At 45.0% G+C, this 26,673-nt stretch overlaps 1 protein-coding gene across 1 annotated transcript in view; it reads right to left on the bottom strand.

Moving 5' to 3' along the window:
* Nucleotides 1–385: 385 nt before the first annotated feature.
* Nucleotides 386–26,673, bottom strand: part of CPPED1 (calcineurin like phosphoesterase domain containing 1) — a 140,282-nt gene continuing 113,994 nt past the window's right edge. The window contains exon 4 of the mRNA XM_005904744.3: nucleotides 386–3,414. Coding sequence (XP_005904806.2) covers nucleotides 3,185–3,414 — 230 coding nt within the window. The 3' untranslated portion in view covers nucleotides 386–3,184. The remainder of the gene's footprint in view (nucleotides 3,415–26,673) is intronic.

Raw genomic sequence — 26,673 nt, 5'->3', positions numbered from 1 at the left:
TGGCCCATTATGGTTCAGTTCAGCTTTTTAGTTTCCTCCAGTGAAAATTCTCTGCCTGGAACAACCTGTTCCTTGGACAGGCTTTTGCCACCCTGAACCTGGTGTCAGAGAAGGGGCTTCTGGGCCCTGCTCAGGCTTTGCAAACCTTGGGATGAAGTCCCAGAGCCTCTGACTAACACTGAGTGCCGAATATTGACTACTGCCAAATGCAGGTACAAAGCTGTCACTTGTGAAAAATGTTTTCCAGGAAAGAGGACAGTGTTGGGGAACACAGGCTCAGCAGCTGGACTGCTTACACTTCAATCTTGACTTGCCCACTGTGACCTTGGCCAAGTGGTCCCACTACTCTGAGCCAAAGGACTTAAAACAGTACTTAGCACATAATCAACAATCAAAACCATGGCATTTATGATCATGGTGTGTTTTATTATTTATCATGGCATAAGGCACTTTTAAAGAAATATATCTCTTTTTAAAAGGAAAAGGAATCATAAGTGAACACACTGGTATTTATCAACTATCAGACTGATAATACTTTCCTAACTCCTTTCTGAACCTAACACCATTGGAAAATAATGCTGTTTGGCATACATACCGAGGAAACCAGAATTGAAGGAGACACGTGTACCCTAATCTTCATTGCAGCACTGTTTACAATAGCCAGAACATGGAAGCAACCTAGATGTCCATCGGCAGATGCATGGATAAGAAAGCTGTGGTACATATACACAATGGAATATTACTCAGCCATTAAAAAGAATGCATTTGAATCAGTTCTAATGAGGTGGATGAAACTGGAACCTATTATACAGAGTGAAGTAAGTCAGAAAGAAAAACACCAATACAGTATATTAATGCATATATATGGAATTTAGAAAGATGGTAACGATGACCCTATATGCGAGACAGCAAAAGAGACACAGATGTAGAGAACAGACTTTTGGACTCTGCGGAAGAAAGCGAGGGTGGGATGATTTGAGAGAATAGCATTGAAACATGTATATTATCATATGTGAAATAGATCGCCATTCCAGGTTCAATGCACGAGGCAGGGTGCTCAGGGCTGGTGCACTGGGATGACCCTGAGGGATGGGATGGGGAGAGAGGTGGGAGGGAGGGTCAGGATGGGGAATACATGTACACCCATGGCTGATTCATGTGAATGTATGGCAAAAACCACCACAATATTGTAAAGTAATTATCCTCCAATTAAAACAAAACAAACAAACAAAAAAAAGTAAAAAAAAAAATTTAATAATAAAAAAAAATGGAGATGTCATAGGATTCCCTCTTAGTATATTCTTGCTGTGTATTGAGTCAATTACCTTCCTTATTAGGTTTCTGGAAAAGGAGATCTAGAAGTTTCATTTCCATTGCTTTGAATTATTTCCATATCCTTTCCCAAACCTAAGTGCTACAGTCTAGAGTATTTCTTACAGGTGACATGACAAGGCATCTCCATTAGCGCTTGGTGATGAACTCTCCCCAGTTGCCCGCAGAAACCCCGAATCTGCATTGATGACTCCAGTTCACAAGTTACGACATCCCAGGCCTCAGAAACCAAGGCTTACTGGTTACACCTCTTCCTGAATTCCTCTTCTTGATTTCTTCTAGCCACATTAGTTGTAAAGAAAGATCAACACAAGGCAAGAATGCAGCAGAACTCTTAAATAGGAGCATACTAATTTTGAAAATTTTTAATTTTCTTGCCACATAACAATGAGCTATGGTGTGTCACCAATCTGGAGTATAATTAACTTCTTGTCTTTTGTTCCTTATGAATTTACATATCCAATTATCTTTCTCTTTAATTTCTCATGGTTTTGCTACATTGACTGAAACTTTTCAACAAGAAAGGCATTTAATTTAATGGACTTTGCAGTTCATTTGTAACCAGTTTTTTTTTTTTTTTTTTTTAGGATGACTGAATGCTACTGTGTAACACTGTGAAGTTTTCCTTCACAGGAAAACAGGCAGGATGGTGAGTACCCAGGTTCCTGGTCCACCAGGACATCTGCTGAAAAAGATGTGGATGGACTAACGCAGTGGTCAGGAGCAGCGGAGAAGTAGATTAAACAAAGAGAACATTGATTTTAACCCATCCATGCTCCTTGATCAAGGCACCAGTGAGTGCATTTAATCAAAGTTGGTGCCAATTTAGATAACGTGGCTGAAACCACTGTTTTTGCCCCAGAGTAATTTACACTTGGTTTCTGGAGAACTCTGCATCAGCTCCCATGTTTTCTGTGAAAGCAGAGCTAAGGATCTCATAAACAGAGGATGATTCCCATCATAGGAGAATGCCCACATGCAGAGGGAGTTGCTGCAGCAGTGAATGAGAGGGAATCAGGTGTGCCACCCTTGACTGCAGAGATGGACCTTCAAGGGCTCCATTCTAGACTCTGTGGTGAGGTTTTCAAATACGGACAATTTATGGCTTCCCAGGTGGCTCTTGCCTGGACAATTCCATGGACAGGGGCGCGTGGATCACAAAGAGTCAGACGTGACTAAGTGACTGAGCACACTGAGGTGCAAAGGTGACTTTTCTAGCTGCCAAGAAGGTAAACTCAACATTTGACCTGTATCAACTTCATCACTGGTCCCAGACTTTCACAGCAAATGTCAGCTACTCGGCTCCTTATTAAGATGAGTCTGCAGCTCTAGTCATGGGACATGGTGATTTGTTTTGTTAGGAAGGAAAAGAGATGACCTGCATTTTGCTTAACATTTTGGGAGTCGTGACCACAGTTTATTATAATCAGATGCAGTTTGCTCAAAGGATCATCAGAGATCACACTTGGATGTCAAGGTGCGACTGAAGTTGATAGGTAGACATTTACCAAAGGCTGCCAGAAAACCATCTAATGAAGAGCAGAGTTGAGAAACACATCATTAGGAGAACACATTTAATCACCTATGCAGGGATATTCTAATAATATCATTTATTCTTTCATTTCCAGGCTCCTCCCTCCTTTCTTTTGTAAAGGGAGGGCCGTTCCATTTAAGTATCATTTAGGGCAGGACCCAGCTCTCTGATTTAAGCAGAAGGACATAAATTCACAAATCTGTCTGGAATACTGGAATACTTTTTTTTTATTTCAATAAGGGGTCGTATGCAGCTACTGTTTCTAACAAAAAAAAAAAAAACAGTAGAAGTGAAAAGTAAATCAATCATAATCGGCGATTAGTTTTCCTTCAACAGATCCATCAGATCGTCTTCTATTCCCTTCTCACTCAGCTCATCTAGGCTGTAGTATCGGTGGATGATTTTCTCAGCGGTGACCACCACGACTCGGAGCCCGTGGGTATCTGTGCCCAGCTGGCACCCGATGGCGGATGACACCACCATGTCGAGGTTCCGGTAGGTGCCCCCAGCATTCCTGTGGTAGTGGCCTGAGAACACAGCCTTGATACCTGCAGGGGAGGGAGAGAACATTAGGGGGCCAAGGATTTCCACTGAGATAACCGGGGGGCTCCAAGGGTTTCTTCTGTGAACAGCGGCACATTATTAATTATAATACATGATATTATTCAGCATTATATAATAAATACAAAGGTGGCATATGTGACATCTAGAATCTTTCCAAGGGGAACTCAGTACACAATACATTATTCACCTGTTTGTCATGACTCACACAGGAAAGTACTAGGGCACAAGGAGGAGTATGTACATGTGCTCAGCCACGTCCAACTCTTCATGACCCCATGGACTGTAGCCCGCCAGGCCCCTCTGTCCATGCAATTTTCCAGCAAGGATACTGGAGTGGATTGCCATTTCCTACTCCAGGAGATCTTCCCGACTCAGGGATTGAACCTGTGTCTTTTGTGTCTCTTGCATTGGCAGGCAAATTCTTTGCCACTGAGCCACCAGGGAAGCCCCAAGGAACAAGGAAAGAGAGGGAGATAAGGTGAATGACTTTGAGAGAGATGAAGGAAACCTGAGGCCTACATAAACAGCCACAGGAGGCGGAAGGCACATGTCCATGAAAAACAGCGTTTATGGAGTTCTAATCAAGACAGCACAGCAAGGTCAACATTTAATGTATCGCTTCCTCTCCAACCTAAGAGCTGCGATAGGTAAAATACAGAAAAAGAAACCAAAGGACAGATGTAGCCTTCAAAACCAAAATAAACAGTTCTAGCGACCAGAAAAAAAAGCAGAAAGACAGAGTAGTGAGTGGGAGCTGAGCTCTTATAATTGAGACTGAAAGCACTTTCTCTGAGAGAAGGAAATAAAGGTTGGCTCCTGGTGGAAACAGGGAAGCCTCAATACCTCCATTTATGGAAGGAGATTGGAGAAGGCAATGGCACCCCAATCCAGTACTCTTGCCTGGAAAATCCCATGGATGGAGGAGCCTGGTAGGCTGCAGTCCATGGGGTCGCTCAGAGTCGGACACGACTGAGCGTCTTCACTCTCACTTTTCACTTTCATGCACTGGAGAAGGAAATGGCAACCCACTCCAGTGTTCTTGTCTGGAGAATCCCAGGGACGGGGGAGCCTGGTGGGCTGCTGTCTATGGGGTCGCACAGAGTTGGACATGACTGAAGCGACTTAGCAGCAGCAGCATGGAAGGAGATTGAAGGAAACCTCTGCTGCCCTGTGCCAGGGCAGTGCTGGGCTGGTGTGGTTAACAAGCACTCCAAAAACAAAAAGAGGCTTGACTTGTAAAGAGTGAGACATGACTTAGCGACTGAACAACAACAACAAGATATATAGTGGAACTATGTGTAACTTTGTTCTGTATTTTCCATGTCTCTTGTAAATATGTTATCACACTTTCATAATTTTAGAAATAAGAAAAAATAGGCAAAAAAAAAAAAAAAAAAAAAAAAAAATTATGTCTTCCTTCCACCACCACACACACAAAAGAAACTGGTAAGTATTGAGTATGTTGAGTATTACCTTTGCTTCTTAATATAATTTATTTAATGATGAGTTCATATAATTAAATTGTAGTAATGGCTTTTAACAACCAACTCATATAGCTCCTTAACATTTAATCACTGGTTTTCCTGTGCTGGTAGGAGGTGTCTCCAGCCCAGCAGTGGGTGAAGGCTGACTGCAACCCGTGGACCTAAGGAGGGAAGACAGACACAGGCTCAGGTCAAGGAACCAAAACGTGTTTCCCCAGGATGACTGTGGGACCAGGACTTTAAAGCACTATTATAAAGCCTGGTCCCAGATGGATACTTTTGGGGTAGAAGTAACCAAAACCACTGGACAGAGAGAAGTTAGTCAAGAGGAAAGTTAGGGGAAAACAGAACTTCAAAATACTTCTTACTCAAATTGAACCTGAAATAAAAAATCCTCCCAGCCATGAAAATCTCATGCTAAGTAACAAACTCTTCAATCAGGGACATGAATTCACGTCATAGGAAATCAATGATATCAACAGTCTGGAAAATATTTAAAATAAATATTTGGCTATCAAATATTCTCAATAAAGGACTAATATCGTAAAAAAGAACAAGATGTTATGAAACAAAACAGGCCTGAACTGAATAAGAATAGTTGGTAATGAAAATTTAGAAATGGTGAACATAAAAGTTAAAGTTTTAAAACAAAACTCTCAATGAATTGGATAAGTTGTAGACTAGACACTCATCAGACAGGGCATCGGTGAGTGAAAAGGAAGAACTGAGGAGCTGAATCAGAAAACAACACAGAGACCCAGACTCAAGCGATATGAATGAGCAATTCAAAAAACCCAAAGGATGGGTTAAGAGGTATCAGTGAATGCTTAAGAGGAAATGGAACAGAAGAAAAGAGGCAATAAGAGTAAGAACAATTTGAAGAAATAATAGTTGGGAATTTTCCAGAAAGGAGGAACATATGGGTTTTCAAAAAAAAATGCTACTAAGTAGGATAAATAAAATCAATTCATACTGACATATGTCATGGTAAAATTATGGAGCATCAAAAAGAAAGGTTTTCAAAAGATATCATGGCAAAAATATTATAAAGGAATGACAATTAGACAGGTAGCAGGCATCTCAATCATAAAAGAACCAGGGAGTAATACCTTCAAAATGCTTAGGGCAAGTAACTGTGAACTCAATTTTTTTACCTAGCTAGACCATCATTCAAATTTAAGGGCTTTTAAATAGATACTTGTTTGTACATATAAAGACTAAGAGTCTACCACTTCTCAAAACATTATGCTAAGTTAAGAAATGTCTAGAATGGGCATATCCATAGTGAAAGAAAGTGCACTAGAGGTTGCTGGAGGAAGAGGGGAAAGAAGGAATGGGGGTGACTGCTCACAAGCACAGAGTTTCTTTGCAGAATGGTAAAAGTGGTCTGGAATTAAGACAGTGGCAACGGTGGCACAGTTCTGTGAATATATCAAGACCGCTGAATTCTGTAGTAACTTTTACTGAATTTTTTGAGTCCCTTGGACTGCAAGGAGATCAAACCTGTCAATCCTAAAGGACATCAACCCTGAATATTCATTGGAAGGACTGATGCTGAAGCTCCAATACTTTGGCCATCTGATGTGAAGAGCCGATTCATTGGAAAAGACCCTGATGCTGGGAAAGATTGAGGGCAGAAGGAGAAGGGGGCGACAGAGGATGAGATGGTTGGATGGCATCACCAACTTGATGAACATGAGTTTGAGCAAACTCTGGGAGATGGTGAAGAACAGGGAAGCCTGGCATGCAGACAGGGTCGCAAAGATTCGGACATAGCAGCTGAACAACATGATTGGGATTAAAACAGTAATTGACCTCTGTGATCATAACTATGGCATGAGAAAAACATCACAGATCCCAACAGACCTTTTAACTTCATGGCTGCAGTCACCATCCACAGTGATTTTGGAGCCCAAGAAAAGAAAACCTGTCACTGCTTCTACTTTTTCCCCTTCTATTTGCCAATAGATGTTCTATAAAATACTTGACCAGTACTTCCCAAAACTGTTAAGGTCATCAAAAACACGGAAAGTCTAAGAAATGGTCACAGGAAGAGGCATCCATACCATGGAACACTACTCAGCAATGAAAAGGAATCAGCTACTGAGAGATGCAAAGTCTTGAATGGATATCAAGGAAATTTCACTGATCTAAAAAAAAGCCAACTCAAAAGGTTCCGTATTGTATGATTCCATTTATCTAATTCTTTCTTTCTTTCTTTGGCTGTGCTGGGTCTTCGCTGCAGCACATGGGATCTTTAGCTGCGGCATGCAGGATCTAGTTCCCTGACCAGGGAGTGAATCCAGGCCCCCTGCATTGGAAGGGCAGAGTCTTAGCCACCGGACCACCATGGAAGTCCCCACTTCCATTACATTCTTAAGGTGACAATATTACAGATACGGTTGCTAGGAGTTAGGGCCAGGGGTGCAGGGGGGTTGGGTATGGGTGTGGCCCATACCCACCATGGGATCCTCATGGTGAAGGAATTATTCTGCATTTGACAATGATTCCGGAAAGCATGACAAAAACATGATCCAAATGTTGAGCCCTGCTCATTAGTAGAGGTCTGGGAAACTGAACGGAGCCCTGCAGACTACAGCCACTCTCCTGCAGTAGGAACTGAGACCCACCTGGGGGTAGGTGGGGCTGTCTGCCCGCCGGGGCCCGCAGCTAGGGATGGAAAGAAAGGTGACCCAGGTTTCCCTGCTTAAAACAGCCAAGGGTGGGGAGACAGCTATTTCCACTGACTGTTATTAAGATGCAAACGGATACAACTCATTTCAGAGGGTAAATAGGTGCAACTGGGTTCTCACATTCTGTTGTGCATTCCCCTAGACCAATGCCAACATTTTCACATAAACATATCCTTTGGAAATACCAGAGAAGAGCCCATAGGTGTAGGTGTGTTGTGTCTGTGGTCATAAATACAGAGTGTGCACAGAGGCATTATTTATAATATTCATTTACAGGAGACTAGATAAATTATAGTACATGTATTTTTCTTAAAAAAAAAGAGGTAGATTTACATACACCAGTGTTGAAAGGCACCAAATATATTATTAAGTATGAACAGCAAGATGTAAAAAAGTTGTGTGGTCTTGTTTTTGTAAAATAAAGACAACGTCCATATGTAAAACAGATACCTAGTGGGAAGTTGCTATATAACACAGGGAGCTCAACCTGGTGCTCTGTGGTGACCTAGAAGGGTGGGAGGGAGGCTCAAGAGAGAGAGTTCTGTATATATGTACACACACACACACACACACACACACACACAGCTGACTCCCGTTGTTTTATGGCAGAAACCAACACAACACTGTAAAGCAATTACTCTCCAACTAAAAAAGAAAAAGGCAACGTCCGTTTGAGAGCGTGTGTGTGCGTGTGTTTGTATCCTCAGCTGAATGAGGGACAAACACACTAAACTCACACGGGTGGTTTCACAGCCAGGCTAGTGGGGGGCGGGGTTAGCAAGGGGGGAGGCACCACTTTTTATGTTTTCATTATTGTAATGTTTGCAGTGATGACTTGACCTGGCGATCCCAAGCCAACATCGAGGTGACATGGACCAGGAAAGGAGGACAGGAGGGACAGAGCTGTGTGGCTAAAAGCTCCAGCTGGAACCGTATCACTGAGCACGTGAACAGCTCCTGACCACACAGGCTGGAGGGCTGTGAAAATGCCTGCCTGCTCCACTGTGCTCCTGGGGTTTCCGAGCCTTATGGTCTGTGCTGTTGGAAGTCCCAGTGGGAGCGTGTGCAATTAGACCCACCTTGGGGAGCTCCTAATGGCCAGTTGGAAAGCACTTAGTATTATTATTTTGTTGTCTGCTAAATTATGTTTATGAAATTTGGCTCTTAATGCCTAATTCATAGTTGCAAACTGTACTATTCTAGAAGGAATGCTTGGCAATTTTGAAAGCAGCTTGCATTAGCCATAATTAGCTGTAAAAACTCACTTATGTTTAAATTTCACGCTGTACTTATTGGCATTTGCAGAGACAGGAGCATTAACAGAGACCGTACAAGTGGCCAGCAGAGCTTTCAGAACGGGCGTCGGCGGGCTGTGGACAGCTGGGTTTCTCCACCACCAGCGAATCCCATCCATTCTCCACCCCAGGCCCCTGAGTGCTCGTCGTTTATTGTTAATGTCCCGAGTCACAGAAAATGTGACCAAATGAGGATTTTTAGGTGAGCAAAGATGCCAAAGGGGACCAGAAATAAAGATTTTGAAAGAGACTGTTAGCAAGCAGAGCAATTGTGTTCAGACCCTTCTCATTTCTGGTAAAAGGGATCTCATTCCATTACAATAAAGAAAGACCTTGGTATTTGCATCCTGAAAAGGCACTGAGGCAATGACCATTTGATAAATTACAAAGGGACGTCAGGCAAGAGGCTAAAGTCTGTCTCAAAGTAAGGACATACAATTGACTCTCCACTCTGCTGGGTACTGGTATGGACTTCTAGGCTCTGCGACATTCCCGGTTGGCCCAGAGATGAGACTCAGGTGGGAAGAGCGGGAGCCTCTTCTTGGGATGGAACAGGAACCAGGAGTCTGGCATTTGGTACTGGAAGTTTCTGGGTCTATTCCCCACCTCCTGGGAAGTCCAGGAGTTTTGAACCCCCCTCATGCCTCCCGGTTCCGTCCCAAGTAAGAGCAGACACTGAGGCAGAGTGGGTGGAGGGAGGCCTGGAAGGGCAGGACTTGAAGGACTTTTCACCCAACATCTCGTTGAATCCTCCCAATAGACCTCTGTCCTGGGCAGGGGACACAGAAGTCATTCCCATTTTACAGATGAGAAGACTGAGGCATGGAGAAGTTAAGGAACTAAGGCAAAGGGACTGGGTTAGAAAATAGGGCAGCCAGGATCAGAACCCAGGTACTCAGATGCCAGAGTCCAAGCCTGCAGACTTGGGTTCTGCCCTTGGGGATCTTGGGCCACTTACTGACCTTGGTGAACCTCGACTTCCTCACCTGTAAGAGAATAATGACACCTGTCTCATCAGTGACAGAGAGGTTTGGATAAGGGCATAGATGCTGACCCTTTTGCGACCCCATGGACTGTAGCCCACCAGGCTCCTCTGTCCGTGGAGCACTCGGTAAACAGTGAGTGCTCCCCATCTTTCCCGAGAGGCCCCTCCTGGACAGGGACACAGACACAACCAGCTTGGCCTGGTAATGTGCAGGCTTGTCTGAGTTACTTCTGCCACCAGGACCTGTATGAAGTCTGAGCCATCTCGGTTTGGTATTAGCTTTTGATGGGGACACATTGATTCACAACTCGATGCAGGTTAAGGAATGTGTTAATAAATCATGGTTTCCCTGACAAGGGGATTGATTTTAGCGGTGTTTTCTAGAGTTGGGCAGAATTTCCATCCGGCCGTTCATCAGCCATCTGTGGCCGACATGGCTTTGTGGTTCCTTAATTGAGTATTATGTATAGATTGTTTTTGAATTATGAACTGCTGTAAGGAGATGACAAGCATCTTCTTAAATTACCACCAGAGGAAGAACTCCTGGCCGAGACAGCCCCTACATCAGGAGGAAGCCTTCCGTGGCATTAGCTTCGTATTTATTTCTCCATGGTATCAGGTCATAAAGATGCTATAAAGGCTATTTTTAAGCTGCCCTGATTCAAGTTCATTTCAAATCAATCAGAGGATTAGGAGGCAACCTCCATATAATTTAATATTCTCATTAATATCAGAAACTTGCCTCGAATCAATCAGGAAATCAGGGATGCACCCCGGTAACAATTTTGGTATTAAAAATGGACTTCCTTAATGCTTTCGGTGTTACGTAGGCTTGGAGAGTGTAAACAGATTCTCCTTGGGCACTTTTTACTTTTATCCTGCCTGAGTACATGTTTATGAAAATGCTGTGCATCTTTATGTTGCCAGCTGTCACAGTGAAAATGGTGTCACAAATCCTTAGTCATACTCAATTTATTCTGTCTCAGTGGTAAGGGGGAAAAATGGGCCTCATAAACAAAGAAAAGGGCAAGAGAAATAAAGGAAGGTTGGTTGAACATACAGAAGTGAAGTGAAGTGAAAGTCACTCAGTCGTGTCCGACTCTGTGACCCCATGGACTATACAGGCCAGAATACTGGAGTGGGTAGTCTTTCCCTTCTCCAGGGGATCTTCCTAACCCAGGGATCGAACCCAGGTCTCCCGCATTGCTGACAGAGTTTTTACTAGCTGAGCCACAGGGAAGCCCAAACATACAGAAAGTGAAAGTGAAGTCTCTCAGTCGTGTCTGACTCTTTGCGACCCCGTGGACTGTAGCCCACCAAGCTCCTCCATCCATGGGATTCTAAACATACAGAAAACAGGTATAAATAATCCCTCTTGTAGGTAAGCAATTTCTCAGCAGGCAGCTCAGATGTAGGCCTGGAGATGATGATTCCTGCGGGAAGCCAGTGGCCTGGGACGGCTGAGATAGCATCAGGGGAGATATCAGAATATAAGAATACCAGAGTGGGTTGCCATTCCCTTCTCCAGGGAATCTTTCCAACCAGGAATTGAACCTGGGTCTCCCACATTGTGGGCAGATTCTTTACCATCTGAAGAACCAGGGAAGCCCCAGCATGACATACTTCATATTAAATTATGACATTGAGTTGCCAATTTGGGATTTCTAGATTCCAGTACAAGAGCTCTCAGAATTTCACTGGCAGGTATCTTTTCAGATGCCCAAGTGTCCGCGACCCAAGTCTGCTAGGGACCGTGGAGAAAGGAAACGGCCTGCTCCTGGTTCTTTGGGTGGGGTAGGATGCTGTTTCTTCAGGCGATTCAAGGCAATGAACATTTGCAGAGCTCCCTCTCGAAGCCAGGTGTTGGTGGAGCCTAGGGGGGCACCCAGATCAACCGTTTCTAGCAATCAAGAGCTTAAAGTCTACAGCTGGGTAGCACTGTAAAGTGCTTTCATAATAAAATGCAGAAAGTGAAAATAACACAGTTTAGCCATTTTATTTACTGAGCATCTGCTCTGAGCTGAGCACTCTGCACGTGCATCATCTCAGTTAAGCTTCCTAAGGACCCCCTCGAGGAAGATAATGTCCACTTTTAACAGATGACGGGATCAGGCACAGAGAGGTCAAGGAACTTGCCCAGGGTCACACAGCTAGAATTTGTACCTGGATCAGACTGACTCAGAAGTAGCTGCTCTGTCTACCGCCCTGGAGGTACAAAGTGCCACGGATCATGGGTGGTGCTGGGGCACAGTAAGAAGGCTTCCTGGAGGGGGTGGCTTTGACCTAAGCACATCCTCAACTTCTTCCAGTTCGTTGGTTGTGCCTGACCTGGGACTCGAAGGCTGGTCACGATGGTTGTTGTTGTTCAGATGCTCAGTTGTGTCCGATGCTTTGCGACTCCATGGACTGCAGCACGCCAGGCTTCCCTGTCTTTCACCATCTCCCAGAACTTGCTCAACCTCATGTCCACTGAGCCAGTGATGCTATGCAACCATCTCACCCTCTGTTGCCCCTTCTCCTCCTGCCCTCAATCTTTCCCAGCATCAAGTTCTTCTCCAATGGGTTGGCTCTTTGCATCAGGTGGCCAAAGTATTGGAGCTTCCGCTTTAGCATCAGTCTTTCCAGTGAACCTTCAGGGCTGACTTCCTTTAAGATTGACTAGCTTGCCATTTCCTTCTCTAGGGGATCTTCCCGACCCAGGGATAGTCTCCTGCATTGGCAGGTGTGTTCTTTACCACTGGCACCACCTGGGAAGCCCGTAACGACCATAATACTAACAGCTAACATTTGGTGAAGATCTACTTACTACGGGCCAGGCGTCAGAAACAAGCCTCATTACATGTATTAATTTACACTCTTCAACATTCTCAGAGTATATTATTGTATATGGGGGATGGGAGACCCCCCACCCCCTCCCCTCAAGGTGGGAACCCCTCTTGCGTGATTGCTGCTCTAGAGCTACTGCTGGATCAGGCTGAAGTCCGACTCAGCTGAGCACGCATCCTTCTCGACTCTGCCACCTGCCCTGACCCACTGTTACTTCCTGTTCACTCATATGTCGTCTCAGGCTCTGCCTCCAGAGAAGAGACCCGGATCTACCTGGGTTGGACCCCCTGCCGCCTCTACTGCTCAATTTGTGAGGCTCAAGGGCTCACCAGCCACCTGACTTCTCCCACGGCTCTACCCATTTTAAAAACACAGACTTTCTATCAGAACCTTAGCTTGCTCTCTTTGGTGGATTTAAATTTTCCATTGCACTCTTCATCTTTGTTTTTCTGCTTTCAAAAGTAATGCATGCCTGAGGCGAGCAGCTGAATAAACTATGGTAAACTCACAGCTGTAAAAAAAAAAGAAAAAGAAAGAAAAAAAAACCCAGGAAGATCTCCATGAACTGATATGGAATAACTGCAAAGAAAAATGTCATATGCAAAAAAGTATATATAGGAGCCTATGTTTAGTGTAAAAAAGGGAAAATAAAACACAGATGATGCAGGCAATATACCCTCAAATAGATCAGAAAAATATACTTGCAATATCTATTGCAAATAATAAAACAATTAAGCAATTGAGGGTAAAATGCCAGATAAAGCTGGGTAAAAGGTATATAGAAATTTCTTTTTTACTTGCAACTTTTCTGTAAGCTTGAAAATATTTCCGAATAAAAAGGTTTTCTTCAAAAAGCAATGCATGCTTGCTAAAGGTGAAATCAAATACTATAAAAATACAAGGCATTAAAAAAAAGCCGGGGGCGGGGGGAGCGGATCTCACAAAAGTCTCTCTTCCCATTTTAGGAGTTCTGTGTTATTCCGATAATTTAAATGTCTCTACTAATAAAATAGATTTCAGATATATGGCAACTGAAATAAAACATACACAAATGCACGTAATTTCATAAAAATGAGATATGCTACCTATGGATTTGCAACTTGCTTTTATTCACTCAGCAATCTCTCTCTTAATTGTTTCCCCTCAGGACATATAGCTCTATCTCAGAGCTGCCACATTATAAAATCCTGAAAACTGTATTTGCAGTGTGTAAAATCTAGGCTGTCAGACGATCGTTCTATGCTTTAAATCAGGATGTGGGACATTCAGAGACTTCCGGCCCTCCAGGGACTGCTCAGGTACTTGGGGACACTCGGTGTGGCTTGAGAGTCTCAGGGGGCACTGGGGCAGCGACCCTGCAGAGGGCAGGCATCTATCCACCCGGCCCCTACGGCCAGCTCTCCGGGGGTTTGTGTTGGCTGCAGGCTCATCAGCACAAGAGACTATCTCAGTTTAAAATGCTCCCAAGGGGATGATTTGGGAGAATGGCATTGAAACATGTATAATATCATATAAGAAATGAATTGCCAGTCCAGGTTCGATGCAGGATACAGGATGCTAGGGGCTGGTGCACTGGGATGACCAGAGGGATGGTACGGGGAGGGAGGCGGGAGAGGGGTTCAGGATGGGGAGCACGTGTACACCCGTGGTGGATTCATGTTGATGTATGGCAAAACCAATACAATATTGTAAAGTAATTAGCCTCCAATTAAAATAAATAAATTTAAATTTAAAAAATAAAAAATAAATAAAATAAAAATAAAATGCTCCCAAGCCAGCTCAACCTGGTGCTCTGTGATGATACCTAGAGGGGTAGGATGGGGTGGGAGACGGGAGGGAGGTTCAAGAGGGAGGGGACATATGTAGATCTGTGGCTGACTCATGTTGATGTGTGGCAGAAAACAGCATAATACTGTGAAGGAAACATCCTCCAATAGTTTTTTTTTTTTTTTAAACAAAGAAAGCAAATGTTTTTAGAAATTATATTAAAAAAAAAAAAAAGGCTCCCAAGTAGTCCTGCTTCTGTCTGAGTCAACCAGGGATGGGGATGAGGGGATTATCTCCTACGGGAGTTGAACCCCAATCTTCTGAAGGGCATGAGCCGCCACGGAAGGCTAGGGGAGGATGACTTCACTGCCAGGGGATCAGGTGCTGGGCCACCACTGGAAACCTGGGTTCACACCTCCCTTTCTTTTGTGAGTGCTATGGAACATGCAAAAACATCTGGTCACTTCAGGCACTTGCTCAGATGTCTGGTCCACGTGCCGTGAAGCATCTGTTTTGTCTTGAGGATTCATAGCCTCCTCCTGGGATTCTTTTTGTTTAGCTTGGGTCAAATGTAATGGCTCAGTTATTGAAATAACCTTCACCCAAGGCCAAGGGATTTCTTTTCTCTGTAGAGTACAAGCTGACATTAGGTGAAGAGATTTCTTCTGTTTTAGATTCCACCCCCACCCCAGGTTCATCTCCTAAAAAAAAAAAAAAATTGCCATGTAAATTACATTCTACTTCTCCTGAATAATTATCAACAAAAATGACATTCTTCCCTCCCCAAGCCTGCTCCAGTTGAAACTACAAGATGGTGGGAGGGCTGGGGGATGAAGCCACAATTCTCAGTGGCAGAGAACTGGCTCAGAGAACACAGAGGGGCTGTGTGTTTCCAGCTCAATCAGGATGGGAGTGGTTTTGCTGAAAAAGTTCCCAAGAAGAGGGGCTGGAGAGAGATTTGCTGGTCAGTCATCACGCCCACATGGGAGGTGTTGGAGAGGGGCCTCCACCTGTTCAGAGGGGAGGGCTGTATTTTTTTTTTAACTTTTTTATTTTGTATTGGAGTATAAGCGATTAACAATGTTAATCCAGGCTGCCACATAACTTTGAGCAGAGATCCCTGTGCTATACAGTAGGTCCTTGTTGGCTATCCATTTTAAATATAGCAGTGTGTACATGTCCATTCCAAACTCCCTAACTATTCCTTCGCCCCCATCCTTCTCCTTGCCCTGGAAACCATAAGTTCATTGGAGGAGGGTTGTATTTTATTAATGTTTTATTAATTTTCATATTTGGTTGCCAGGAAAGCAGTGGCAGCTTGGGGTAGGGACTCAGGGGATGCTGGCTTTAACCTCAGCCTGCCACTGCCGAGCTGTGTGAGTGTAACATGTGCATGCCCTGCTCTGAGCCTTGGCTTCCCCCCATTGGGAAGGCAGGACTAGAATCAACCACTCCTGGTTCAGAGCCATGCCCAGGGTCACACAGCAGGAAGCTGCACGTGATGTATTCAGGCCATGCTCAATAATTATACCTTCTTCTCATCTCCTCCAAGTATCCCAAGTTTTTTTTTTTTTTTTTTCATTTGCACAAATTACATCTTTCTCACTATTCATAATTTCCTCTTTATTTTTAAAAGAAGACAGCAGGCCTGTGTGTGAGCTGGAACTGTGGGGGCACAGAGTCAGGTTTCAATCCAGAATGGACAATTTTCTAGATTTCCATTACCGGTTTCTATGCCCTATCTTAAACACAGCTGTCAGGACAAGAGGCTCATTAAAAAGACTGTTTTGACTGATGGCATGTTCATATATCAGATTGGAAATCTGTCCAAAAATACTTGAGGGAGGTAGATGGAGGTGGCAGCAAGCCACAGGAGGGAGATGTTATGCAGAGTGCTGGAGAAGAAATTTACTGGGATAGAAGTCAAAGCTATGGTTTTTCCAGTAGTCATGTATGGATGTGAGAGTTGGACTATAAAGAAAGCTGAGCGCCGAAGAATTGATACTTTTGAACTGTGGTGTTGGAGAAGACTCTTGAGAGTCCCTTGGACTGCAAGGAGATCAAACCAGTCCATCCTAAAGGAAATCAGTCCTGAATATTCATTGGAAGGACTGATGCTGAAGTTGAAGCTCCAATACTTCGGCCACTTGATGCAAAGAACTGATTCATTGGAAAAGACCCTGACGCTGGGAAAGACTGAAGGAAAGAGAAGGGGATGACAGAGGATGAGATGGTTGGATGGCACCACCGATTCAATGGACATGAGTTTGAGCAAGCTCCAGGAATTGGTGATGGACAGGGAAGCCTGGCATGCTGCAGCTCATGCGGTGACAAAAAGTCAGACACGTTGAGCAACTGAACTGAACTGAAAGGGCTCTAGGTTGGACCAGGTGGGCCCAGAAGGGGAATGCTGTGCCATCGCAATGTGGGGACCTTGGGAGAGTCAGTTTCCATTTTAATAACCAGGAAAGGAAAGAATCCAATCAGGCAGAGATGCCTTAAACAACATGGAATTTGCCTAAATCACATGCTTTTCCATGAGCCCTTTAGATGGTCGCCTTCCCGGGGCTCTGCCCATGCCCTTCCCTGCTCGCTGGACAACCATGGCCTGTTGCAGCCTCTGCCACCCCGCCTGCTGACAACCCAAATCATTTCCCGGCCCAGACTCAGTTCTCCCACTGCTCGGAGGACCTCTGTTCCTCAAGTCCCTGCAGGTCCTGCAAGCTCACTTCTTCCACTCCATGCCTGCTCCTCCTCGTGGGCTTTGCTGGGCCAGCACACAGCCACCCACTTCAGGGCCATGGGCTGTGCATCTCCTGCACGCCATGGGGCTTTCTGCCTGAACCTGCTCACAGTCCTCTCGGCTCTCCATCCTCAGGGCGGTTTTTACGGCTGCCTGCTCAACCCTCTTTTCTGACCCAAGTGTGTCAGGATAACATTCAGCTGTCAGCGGCTTAAACAAGCAAAGCATGTGCTTGTATTTACCTCTATCTGTCCATGCCATACTGAGAAAGAAGGAGGGCAGTCAGGATGGGTGCAGCTGCTCAACAATTTTCACCAAGAATCCAGGCTCCTTCTGTCCTACTCCAACCTCAGCTTGTGGCTTTGTCGTCTAGATTGCAAGGTGGCTGCAGGGCTTCCAGACATAACGTCCAAGTTCCAGGCAGGAAGAAGAGGGAAGGGCTAATGAAAAGCTTTCCAGGAAGTGCCACCTGCTGAATTTCAGCACTGGGACATGTGGCTACCCTAGGTGTAAGGGGGACTGGAAAGGAGTGTTCTCAGCCTGTCATATGGGGCCCGGAACAAAATCGGGGCAAGAAGGAAGGGAAAATGCCCAGGATAGACAGGGCAAGGTTGTCTAAAATGTAAAACCTGACTGTGCCACTTCTCCAGGTAAAATCTTCCCGTGCCTCTCCATCACCCGGGGGCTGGATCTGCCTCCTGTTTCACGTCTCCACACCTGAGCCCTCCTCTGGTCACCAAGGAGCTTCAATGCTGGCCCGGTCCCTGCCAGCTGTGCTGTGGCTCCAGCCTCAGCCTGTGCTCTCCCGGCCTCTCGAGTGCCCTCTTCCTGCCCACAGGCACCTGATGACCTCTCACTCATCCTTCAGGACCCTGCCTCTCCTCTCCTGGCGGAAAACTTCCTCCTGGACGGAGCAGTCTCTCCTCCCTCCCCTTCCTGGCACGGTCCTCTGCTTTTGTCCTGTGGTTTCTTGCTCCCCCCTGGTGGCCCCTGCTGGCCTGTGAGGACAGAAGCCAAGTCTAAGTAAACATCCATCCCCGGAACGAAGATAACAGGGCTGCTGCTCTATCAATGACTGTTGGAGGATGGATGGATGGAGAGTTAAGACAGTGAGTGGATACATGGAAATTTGTGGCAGTTCACAAGCTGCGTTTTAGGAAGTGTCCTGGAGGAGACAAACCTCCCCTTTGCCAATATTATCAAAGGAAAAGTTGAGCGCCAGCACTTTCTGCTGTTACAAAGGAGTTGCCAGGCTCCTTACAAAAGGAGGCCTGATGTTACTAAATGAGGGCGGAGGGCAGAGTCGGTGGAGTAAGTACTGATTCTGAGTCTTAGACGCCACATGAGCTCCTTTACTGTCCTGAACATTCGTTTCTTCAGTGTAAAGGAGGGGATGATAACGGACCCCTCATGGAATTGTTGTGAGCTTCAGAGATGATGTGTCTGACCCCCCAGCGCAGGCTCACTACACACCCTGGGGACACAGCACTTTTCAGGCCTGGGTGGTTTTTTTAAAAAATGCATTTTTCTTTATTTGGCTGCACCAGGTTTTAGTTGCAGCATGTGGGATCTGGTTCCCTGACCAGGGGTCGAACCCAGGCCCTCTACCTTGGGACTGAGGTGTCTTGGTCATGGGCCTACCAGGGAGGTTCCTCAGTCCTGTTTTTGAAAGAAAGCGTGAATGTGGTTCCTCCTCCCTTGCCGCGGGAGGCAGTGCTGGTTGCCTCCCGATACCCATGCCCTTCCTTTTTCCCTTTGCTACAAGCATCCTGGTTTTGCCACGGCAGGTCATGGGCTGCATCCTCAGAGCCAAGAAGGAGGCAGTTCTCTTCCCAGGGACCCCCGGGGGGCTGGGAAAGGGCCTGGGGTCTAAGTCTGTGGGAGGATGTCTGCTGGGGGTCTGTCCTGGAAAAGGCGTTGTTTCTTTTTTTTTTTCAAGTCCCCTTTCCTGCCTCCTGGGAGTTGCCAAGTCTGAATGTAATGCTCAGAACTCAGCAACCGTCTGAGAAGGTACAAACCAGGGAAAGAGCCAACTGCGGGGAGTCGGTCGGGGGCACAGAGGCGGCAGAATTACAGCCAGATCCTGTCCCCAAGTTAGACTTGTCTGAGAGCCTGAACCACACAAGATCATAAACTTCCTTATTCTCTGAGCTGGGCAAGCTGGGGTTTCTGAGTCAAAAGGAATAAATACGATCCTATCCTTTTTAGACCTGTAACTCTAAAGTCTCTCGGGATGGCCAGTAATCTGCTTTTAGACATGATGTAAGTTGGATTTTGGAAGCTCCCTGAAGATAATACAAGAGGTCCCATGACTTTCCTTGGTAGGGTGGGGCTCAGTAGGATCCCAACAGAGGGCTGTTTTGTCAGAGATATTCTGACATCCTTTCCACAGAGTGTGAAATTGCTTTCTCAAGAATCAAACATTCAATAAGACCAAGACGTGGACCCAGGGCAATGCCTGGCACAGAGGAGGGGCTGGGGCTCTGGGTAACCTTAGGCCTTGGTGGCTCAGATGGTAAAGAATCTTCCTGCAATGCAGGAGACCTGGGTTCAATCCTTGGGTGGGGAAGATCCCTAGGAGAAGGGAATGGCAACCCACTCTGGTATTCTTGCCTGGAGAGTCCCATGGACAGAGGAGCCTGGCGGGCTACAGTCCATGGGGTCGCAAAGAATCAGACACCATGGAGCAACTAACACTTTTCACTTACATACGACAACTTGGAGGCAATCTGGAAGTGAGACGTTGATAACACCCATCAGAGATAGAGCGTGCTATTAAAAGACCCAAAACACGATTAACAGAAAACAAAGAAAGAAAAACTTCTCCCTTAGATTTTAGTCTCTCACTTGTGGGTAGACAAGAGGAAATGCAGAAAATGCTAAGTGGCATAATCTTTTGAAATAATTGATGGTTCTGTAACTATTATTCTTAAGTACAAGTGTCAGTGGAGAGTGATCTTAAGTACCTATACCAGGGGTTAGGAAACCACAGCTAATTGTCTATCAGCTCGTAAGAGCTGTGAATGAAGAACCCCTCTTACATTTTTAAGTAGCTTACATTTTGGTTTATATAAGCACCTATGTATTCTTTCCAATTTTACCTCTGGGCCCACAAGGCATAAGAGATTTACTATCTGGGCCTCTACAGAAATACTCTGCCAAACCCTGACCTTGACTTCATTACAGGGATTCTTTTTATTACTCTTTTTTCATTTTTTTGAGAAACTCAGAAGATTCAGATGAGGCAAAAAACCCCAAAAACCTAATAATAACATTTATATTCTCACCACCCACAGATAATAAATATTTCCATCTTGTAAGATCTCCTTTTCACAGCTTTTAAGAAAGAAAAATTATAATGATATAATTTCTATAAAATTATAGCCCATGTATCTTTTGACCAGCCCCTGCTGTCCCCAGGCACCTGGCTTCACCTCTAATGAGTGGGCACCTTTAGCCAGAGGGTCATTGACCTCAACAAGATTGAGAACAGCTGTTCCATAATCCTCATTAGAAGACAGAAAGTGGGGACACTGATCAACATGCTTCTGGGTATTGATGGATCAACTGCACAGAAAGGTTTCTTTTCCTCGAAAGCAGCCTGTGCCATGATATGTGGGCTCAGCAAACCCCACTCTACTAAATTAATTGAATGGGTGCCCCCAAAGCAAACATTTCATGGAGTGATTTCATGAAGGCACATCCTCAAAGTAAAGGTTGTTATGAATGAAAGTAAAGGAAGGAAGGGGGATGGACAATGGAGGAAGAAGGAAAAAGAAAAGAGGAAAGAAGGAGGGATGGGATGCCCTGGGTGTGGAAGCCATCCATGGCAACAGGTAGGATGCAGCTCACACACTCTAAAGGGAAACCATCCCCCTATCAAATGGGTAGCAAGGAAGTATTTAAATATCTTCAAATGTGATTTATGGAGTTTAGTAAAAGTTGCTCACTTGTGTCTGACTCTTTGTGACTGATGGACTATACAGTCCATGGAATTCTCCAGGCCAGAAAACTGGAGTGGGTAGCCTTTCCCTTCTCCAGGGGATCTTCCAACCCAGGGACTGAACCCAAGTCTCCCACACTGCAGGCAGATTTTTTACCGTCTGAGCCACCAGGGAAGCCCAAGGATACTGGAGTGGATCCCTTCTCCACTGGATCTTCCTGATTCAAGAATTGAACTGGGGTCTCTTGCATTGCAGGTAGATTCTTTACCAGCTGAGCTCCCAGGGAAGCCCTGATTTATGGAGAGGGGGGTTTAAATATTAAAAACAAATCTCTAACATCAGGAAGTCCTCACTCTAAGGCTTCCACATTGATTGCAATTCTCTGGTTCCCTCCCACCTTGCCCCCAGGATTGAGCTTTGTGAGGTTAAGACCAATGCTTACTCATCTTTGTTCCTCTAGTTCCCAAATGCAGAGAACATGCACAGTATGTTCAAGATGCAAAGGTGACTGTGACCATATGCACAGCACCAGACTGCAGTGTCCAGAGCTCCAGAACTCTTCCAATTAAAGTGTCGAACCTCCTCAGCAAAAGTGACTCTAAGTCATGCCTGGTCTTACCAAGACCAATTTCAGGTGCTTGTTTCATAAACAAAAGCAAAAAGAAAAGGAGAAAAGAAAAGATATACCCATTTGAATTCAGAGTTCCAAAGAATAGCAAGGAGAGATAAGAAAGCCTTCCTCAGTGATCAGTGCAAAGAAATAGAGGAAAACAACAGAATGGGAAAGACTAGCGATCTCTTCAAGAAAATTAGAGATACCAAGGGAACATTTCATGCAAATATGGGCTCAATAAAGGACAGAAATGGTATGGACATAACAGAAGCAGATGATATTAAGAAGAGGAGGCAAGAATACACAGAAGAACTGTACAAAAAAGATCTTCATGACCCAGATAATCATGATGGTGTGATCAGTCACCTAGAGCCAGACATCCTGGAATGTGAAGTCAAGTGGACCTTAGGAATCATCACTATGAACAAAGCTAGTGGAGGTGATAGAATTCCAGTTGAGCTATTTCAAATCCTAAAAGATGATGCTGTGAAAGTGCTACACTCAATATGCCAGCAAATTTGGAAAACTCAGCAGTGGCCACAGGACTGGAAAAGGTCAGTTTTCATTCCAATCCCAAAGAAAGGCAATGCCAAAGAATGCTCAAACTACTGCACAATTGCACTCATCTCACATGCTAGCAAAAGGATGCTCAAAATTCTCCGAGCCAGGCTTCAACAATACGTGAACTGTGAACTTTCTGATGTTCAAGCTGGTTTTAGAAAATGCAGAGGAACCAGAGATCAAATTGCCAATGTCCACTGGATCACTGAAAAAGCAAGAGAGTTCCAGAAAAACATCTATTTCTGCTTTATTGACTATGCCAAAGCCTTTGTGTGGATCCCAATAAACTGTGGAAAATTCTGAAAGAGATGGGAATACCAGACCACCTGACCTGCCTCTTGAGAAATCTGCATGCAGGTCAGGAAGCAACAGTTAGAACCAGACATGGAACAGACTGGTTCCAAATAGGAAAAGGAGTACATCAAGGCTGTATATTGTCACCCTGCTTATTTAACTTATATGCAGAGTACATCATGAGAAACGCTGGGCTGGAGGAAGCACAAGCTGGAATCAAGATTGCTGGGAGAAATATCAATAATCTCAGACATGTAGATGACACCACCCTTATTTCAGAAAGTGAAGAAGAACTAAAGAGCCTCTTGACAAAAATGAAAGAGGAGAGTGAAAAAGTTGGCTTAAAGCTCAACATTCAGAAAACTAAGATCATGGCGTCTGGTCCCATCACTTCATGGGAAATAGATAGGGAAATAGTGGAAACAGTGTCAGACTTTATTTTTTGGGGCTCCAAAATCACTGCAGATGGTGATTGCAGCCATGAAATTAAAAGACGCTTACTCCTTGGAAGAAAACTTATGACCAACCTAGACAGCGTATTAAAAAGCAGACACATTCCTTTGCCAGCAAAGGTCTGTCTAGTCAAGGCTATGGTTTTTCCAGTGGTCATGTATGGATGTGAGAGTTGGACTATAAAGAAAGCTGAGCACCAAAGAACTGATGCTTTTGAACTGTGGTGTTGGAGAAGACTCTTGAGAGTCCCTTGGATTGCAAGGAGATCCAACCAGTCCTGAACATCATTGGAAGGACTGATGTTGAAGCTGAAACTCCAATACTTTGGCCACCTGCTGCGAAGAACTGATTCATTGGAAAAGACCCTGATGCAGGGAAAGATTGAAGGCGGGAGAAGGGGACAACAGAGGATGAGATGGTTGGACGGCATCACCAACTCAACAGACATGAGTTTCAGTAAACTCCAGGAGTGGTGATGGACAGGGAGGCCTGGCGTGCTTCGGTCCATGGGGTCGCAGAGAGTCAGACACAACTGAGCGACTCAACTGAACTGAACTGAAGAATTTTTAATATTTGGGCTTGTTTGAGCAGAAAGAACTTCATGACAGTAGTATTTATCACAGAGAAAAACTGAAAACAACCTCAGGGTCCAATAATAGCAAAAGAGTTCAATGAACATGGTATGTCTACAAGGTATAAGAACATCTGTGACTTGGAGAGTATTTTTAATGACGTGAGATAATGCTTTGTATGACAATCTTATGCTTCTAAAATGCTCATATGATCTCAGATGTATAAAGGGAACTTATTAGCAAGAAAACATTAATTAATGAATTACTTATAAACCAAGCCCCTAGCGACTACTCCTCCCTACCTGACTTGCTCAACCAGGGAGAGGCACTTTTGTGTTAAATCACAAATCATACCAACGATGAAGGATTTTATATAAAGCTGATGAAAAGTGACACCAGGGAACTGTCACAATCACGGGGAAGTCATCAAAAACAAGGCTCTCACAGAACACACACCCATGGGCACACACACACAAGTACCACAGAGGGGCAATAATTGGATTATTGATAGATTCAGAAAAAGACCCTTGGGAAAATTGATGACACCTGCAAATATTTTTTTCTCTTATAAGAATGACTCTCAATTATGTTGTTGCCAGTGTCAAACACAGGATGCTGACAAAGGATTATTTTATACAATTTAGACCAAGGAAACCAAATGGCACTGATTCATTCTTTGTTCATCCTAAGGGTTGGTGTATATTTGCAGTAACAACCAACATTTTATCAAACACAAGTTGAAACAAGTTGATGGCCATAATTTGCCTCTTTTCTCAAGATAGTATCTCAAACCAGCCTTTATTTTCATTTGCTCACTATTTCTATGACCTACAGTTGTCATTTTGAAAGTGAGTTTTATCTGCTGCCCTAATCCTCAGATGAGCTCCCCCAGTGGCTCAGTGGTAAAGAATTTGCCTGCCAATGCAGGAGACCTGGGTTCAATCCCTGGGTCAGGAAGATCCCCTGGAGAAGGAAATGGCAACCCACTCCAGTATTCTTGCCTGGAAAATCCCACGGACAGAGGAGCTCTGTGGGCTCTAGTCCATGGGGTTGCAAAGAGTTAGACACAACTTAGTGACTAAACAACAACGACAGTCCTTAGATGGGAGCCCACCTGGACTTGTACCCCAGGGGAGTCGGTCAGAGTCTGCAGGAAAGTAGAGACCCCCTTCCTGTTTCAAGCAGCATCTTTGTCGGCAGAAGGAAGAGTCCACCCACTCAAGATGAAAGGATGAGCTGAGGGGCTTACTCTGGAAAAAGACTGCTGTTCACTGAAGCCAGAGGGGAATTCCATACCCTGTAGGAGTTCCTGGACCCCCACCCAGCAGGACCACTTCAGATGCTGTGATTCTAAGCCTCCATAACTGGCTGGACCAGCTCCTTCCCTGGGGCAGCCCCTGAAGAAGTACAGGTGCAGAGTGGAGGTGGCAGGTGAGTGGGTGGAACTACCCCAACACAAGCTGGCCTGGCTCCCCTCATCTTGCCCAACGTACATTCTACTCATTATCCAGAAAGCATAATTAGGAGGCCAGGGGTCAGAGCCAGAGCCCTGGGACTGGAGCTGACCTGTGTGAAGCTGGGCACGCGTATGTGTCTCTCTGTGCCTCAGTTTCGTCATCTATGAAATCAGAGCAATAGAAACTGTGGGAATTCGCCGGTGGCAGGTGGGTAAGAATCCTCCTACCAACGCAGGGGACATGGGTTCGATCCCTGGTCCGGGAAGATTCCACATGCCTCGGGGCAACTAAGCTGGTGCACCACAACTCCTGAACCCTGCCCACCTAGAGCTTCTGCTCCACAGCAAGAGAAGCCACTGCAAGGAGAAGCCTGCGCACAACACCTGCAGCAACTAGAGAAAGCGATGAAGACCCAGTGCAATCAAAAATAAATCAATAAATGAGTAAATACATGAAAAAAAAACCTGTAGTACAGAATTTAGTAAGTGGAAATTATTATGATGTTAATATAATATTGTGCTTTAAATGGCTTATGAAGTGAAACTGACGCTTGACGACACTGGTTACCCTGGGGTCTTTAGCACTCGCTTGTGGGGGTTGACTCGGCCACATGGGAGCCCCGTGTGCTGGGCACAGGAGACGTAGAAAGAACACAGGAAGACTCGGGTTCCAAGTCCGGCAACCCTCCAGCCACCCAGCCGTGGGTCAGAGCTGTGAACTTGTGTGAGGGAGAAAACAGGATCCTTACACATTACTTTCTCTGATGTTAAGTCACCCACAATATTTTTATCACAGTGACAATGATGACAGTGAGATGGCTAATCCTAACTGCACGTTATCATTGAATACTTACCAGCAACCAGACACTGTCGAGGTGTTGGATTTACCTTATCTGATCCCCATAAAAACCCAGAGATAATCTATTCCTCTTCCCAGTTCTGTGGCCTGAGCAAGTGATTCAGCCTCTGGGACTTTGCTCGTCAGTAAAATGTTGAGAAAGCCAACACCTTGAGGGGTGCTGTGTAGGCTGCAGGGACAATGAACACAGCCACCAGCAATAACACGAGCCATTAAAAAAAACTGAGTATTAGCCATGGCTCGCAAGAAACTTATGCATCTTCTGCCTTTTTCAGGGGAAAAACTGCTCTACTGGGTGCATTCAGTGGCATCATTCAGTAGGCTACTCACTCCAGTATTCCTGGGCTTCCCCTGTGGCTCAGCTGGTGAAGAATCCACCTACAATGTGGGAGACCTGGGTTAGATCCTGGGTTGGGAAGATCCCCTGGAGAAGGGAAAGGCTACCCACTCCAGTATTCTTGGGTTTCCCCTGTAGTTCAGCTGGTAAAGAATCCACCTGCAATGTGGGAGACCTGGGTTAGATCCCTGGGTTGGGAAGATCCCCTGGAGAAGGGAAAGGCTACCTACTCCAGTGTTCTGGCCTGGAGAATTCCATGGACTGTTTAGTTCACTGGATGGTAAAGAGTCGGACACGACTGAGTGACTTTCCCTTTCAGTGCCATCATGGAAGGAGCACCATTCAGATGTAAGGTTACAGC

The sequence above is a fragment of the Bos mutus genome, chromosome 25 (genome assembly GCF_027580195.1).
Source record: "Bos mutus isolate GX-2022 chromosome 25, NWIPB_WYAK_1.1, whole genome shotgun sequence".
Taxonomy (NCBI): domain Eukaryota; kingdom Metazoa; phylum Chordata; class Mammalia; order Artiodactyla; family Bovidae; genus Bos; species Bos mutus.
This window is presented reverse-complemented; position numbering and strand designations above follow the sequence as displayed.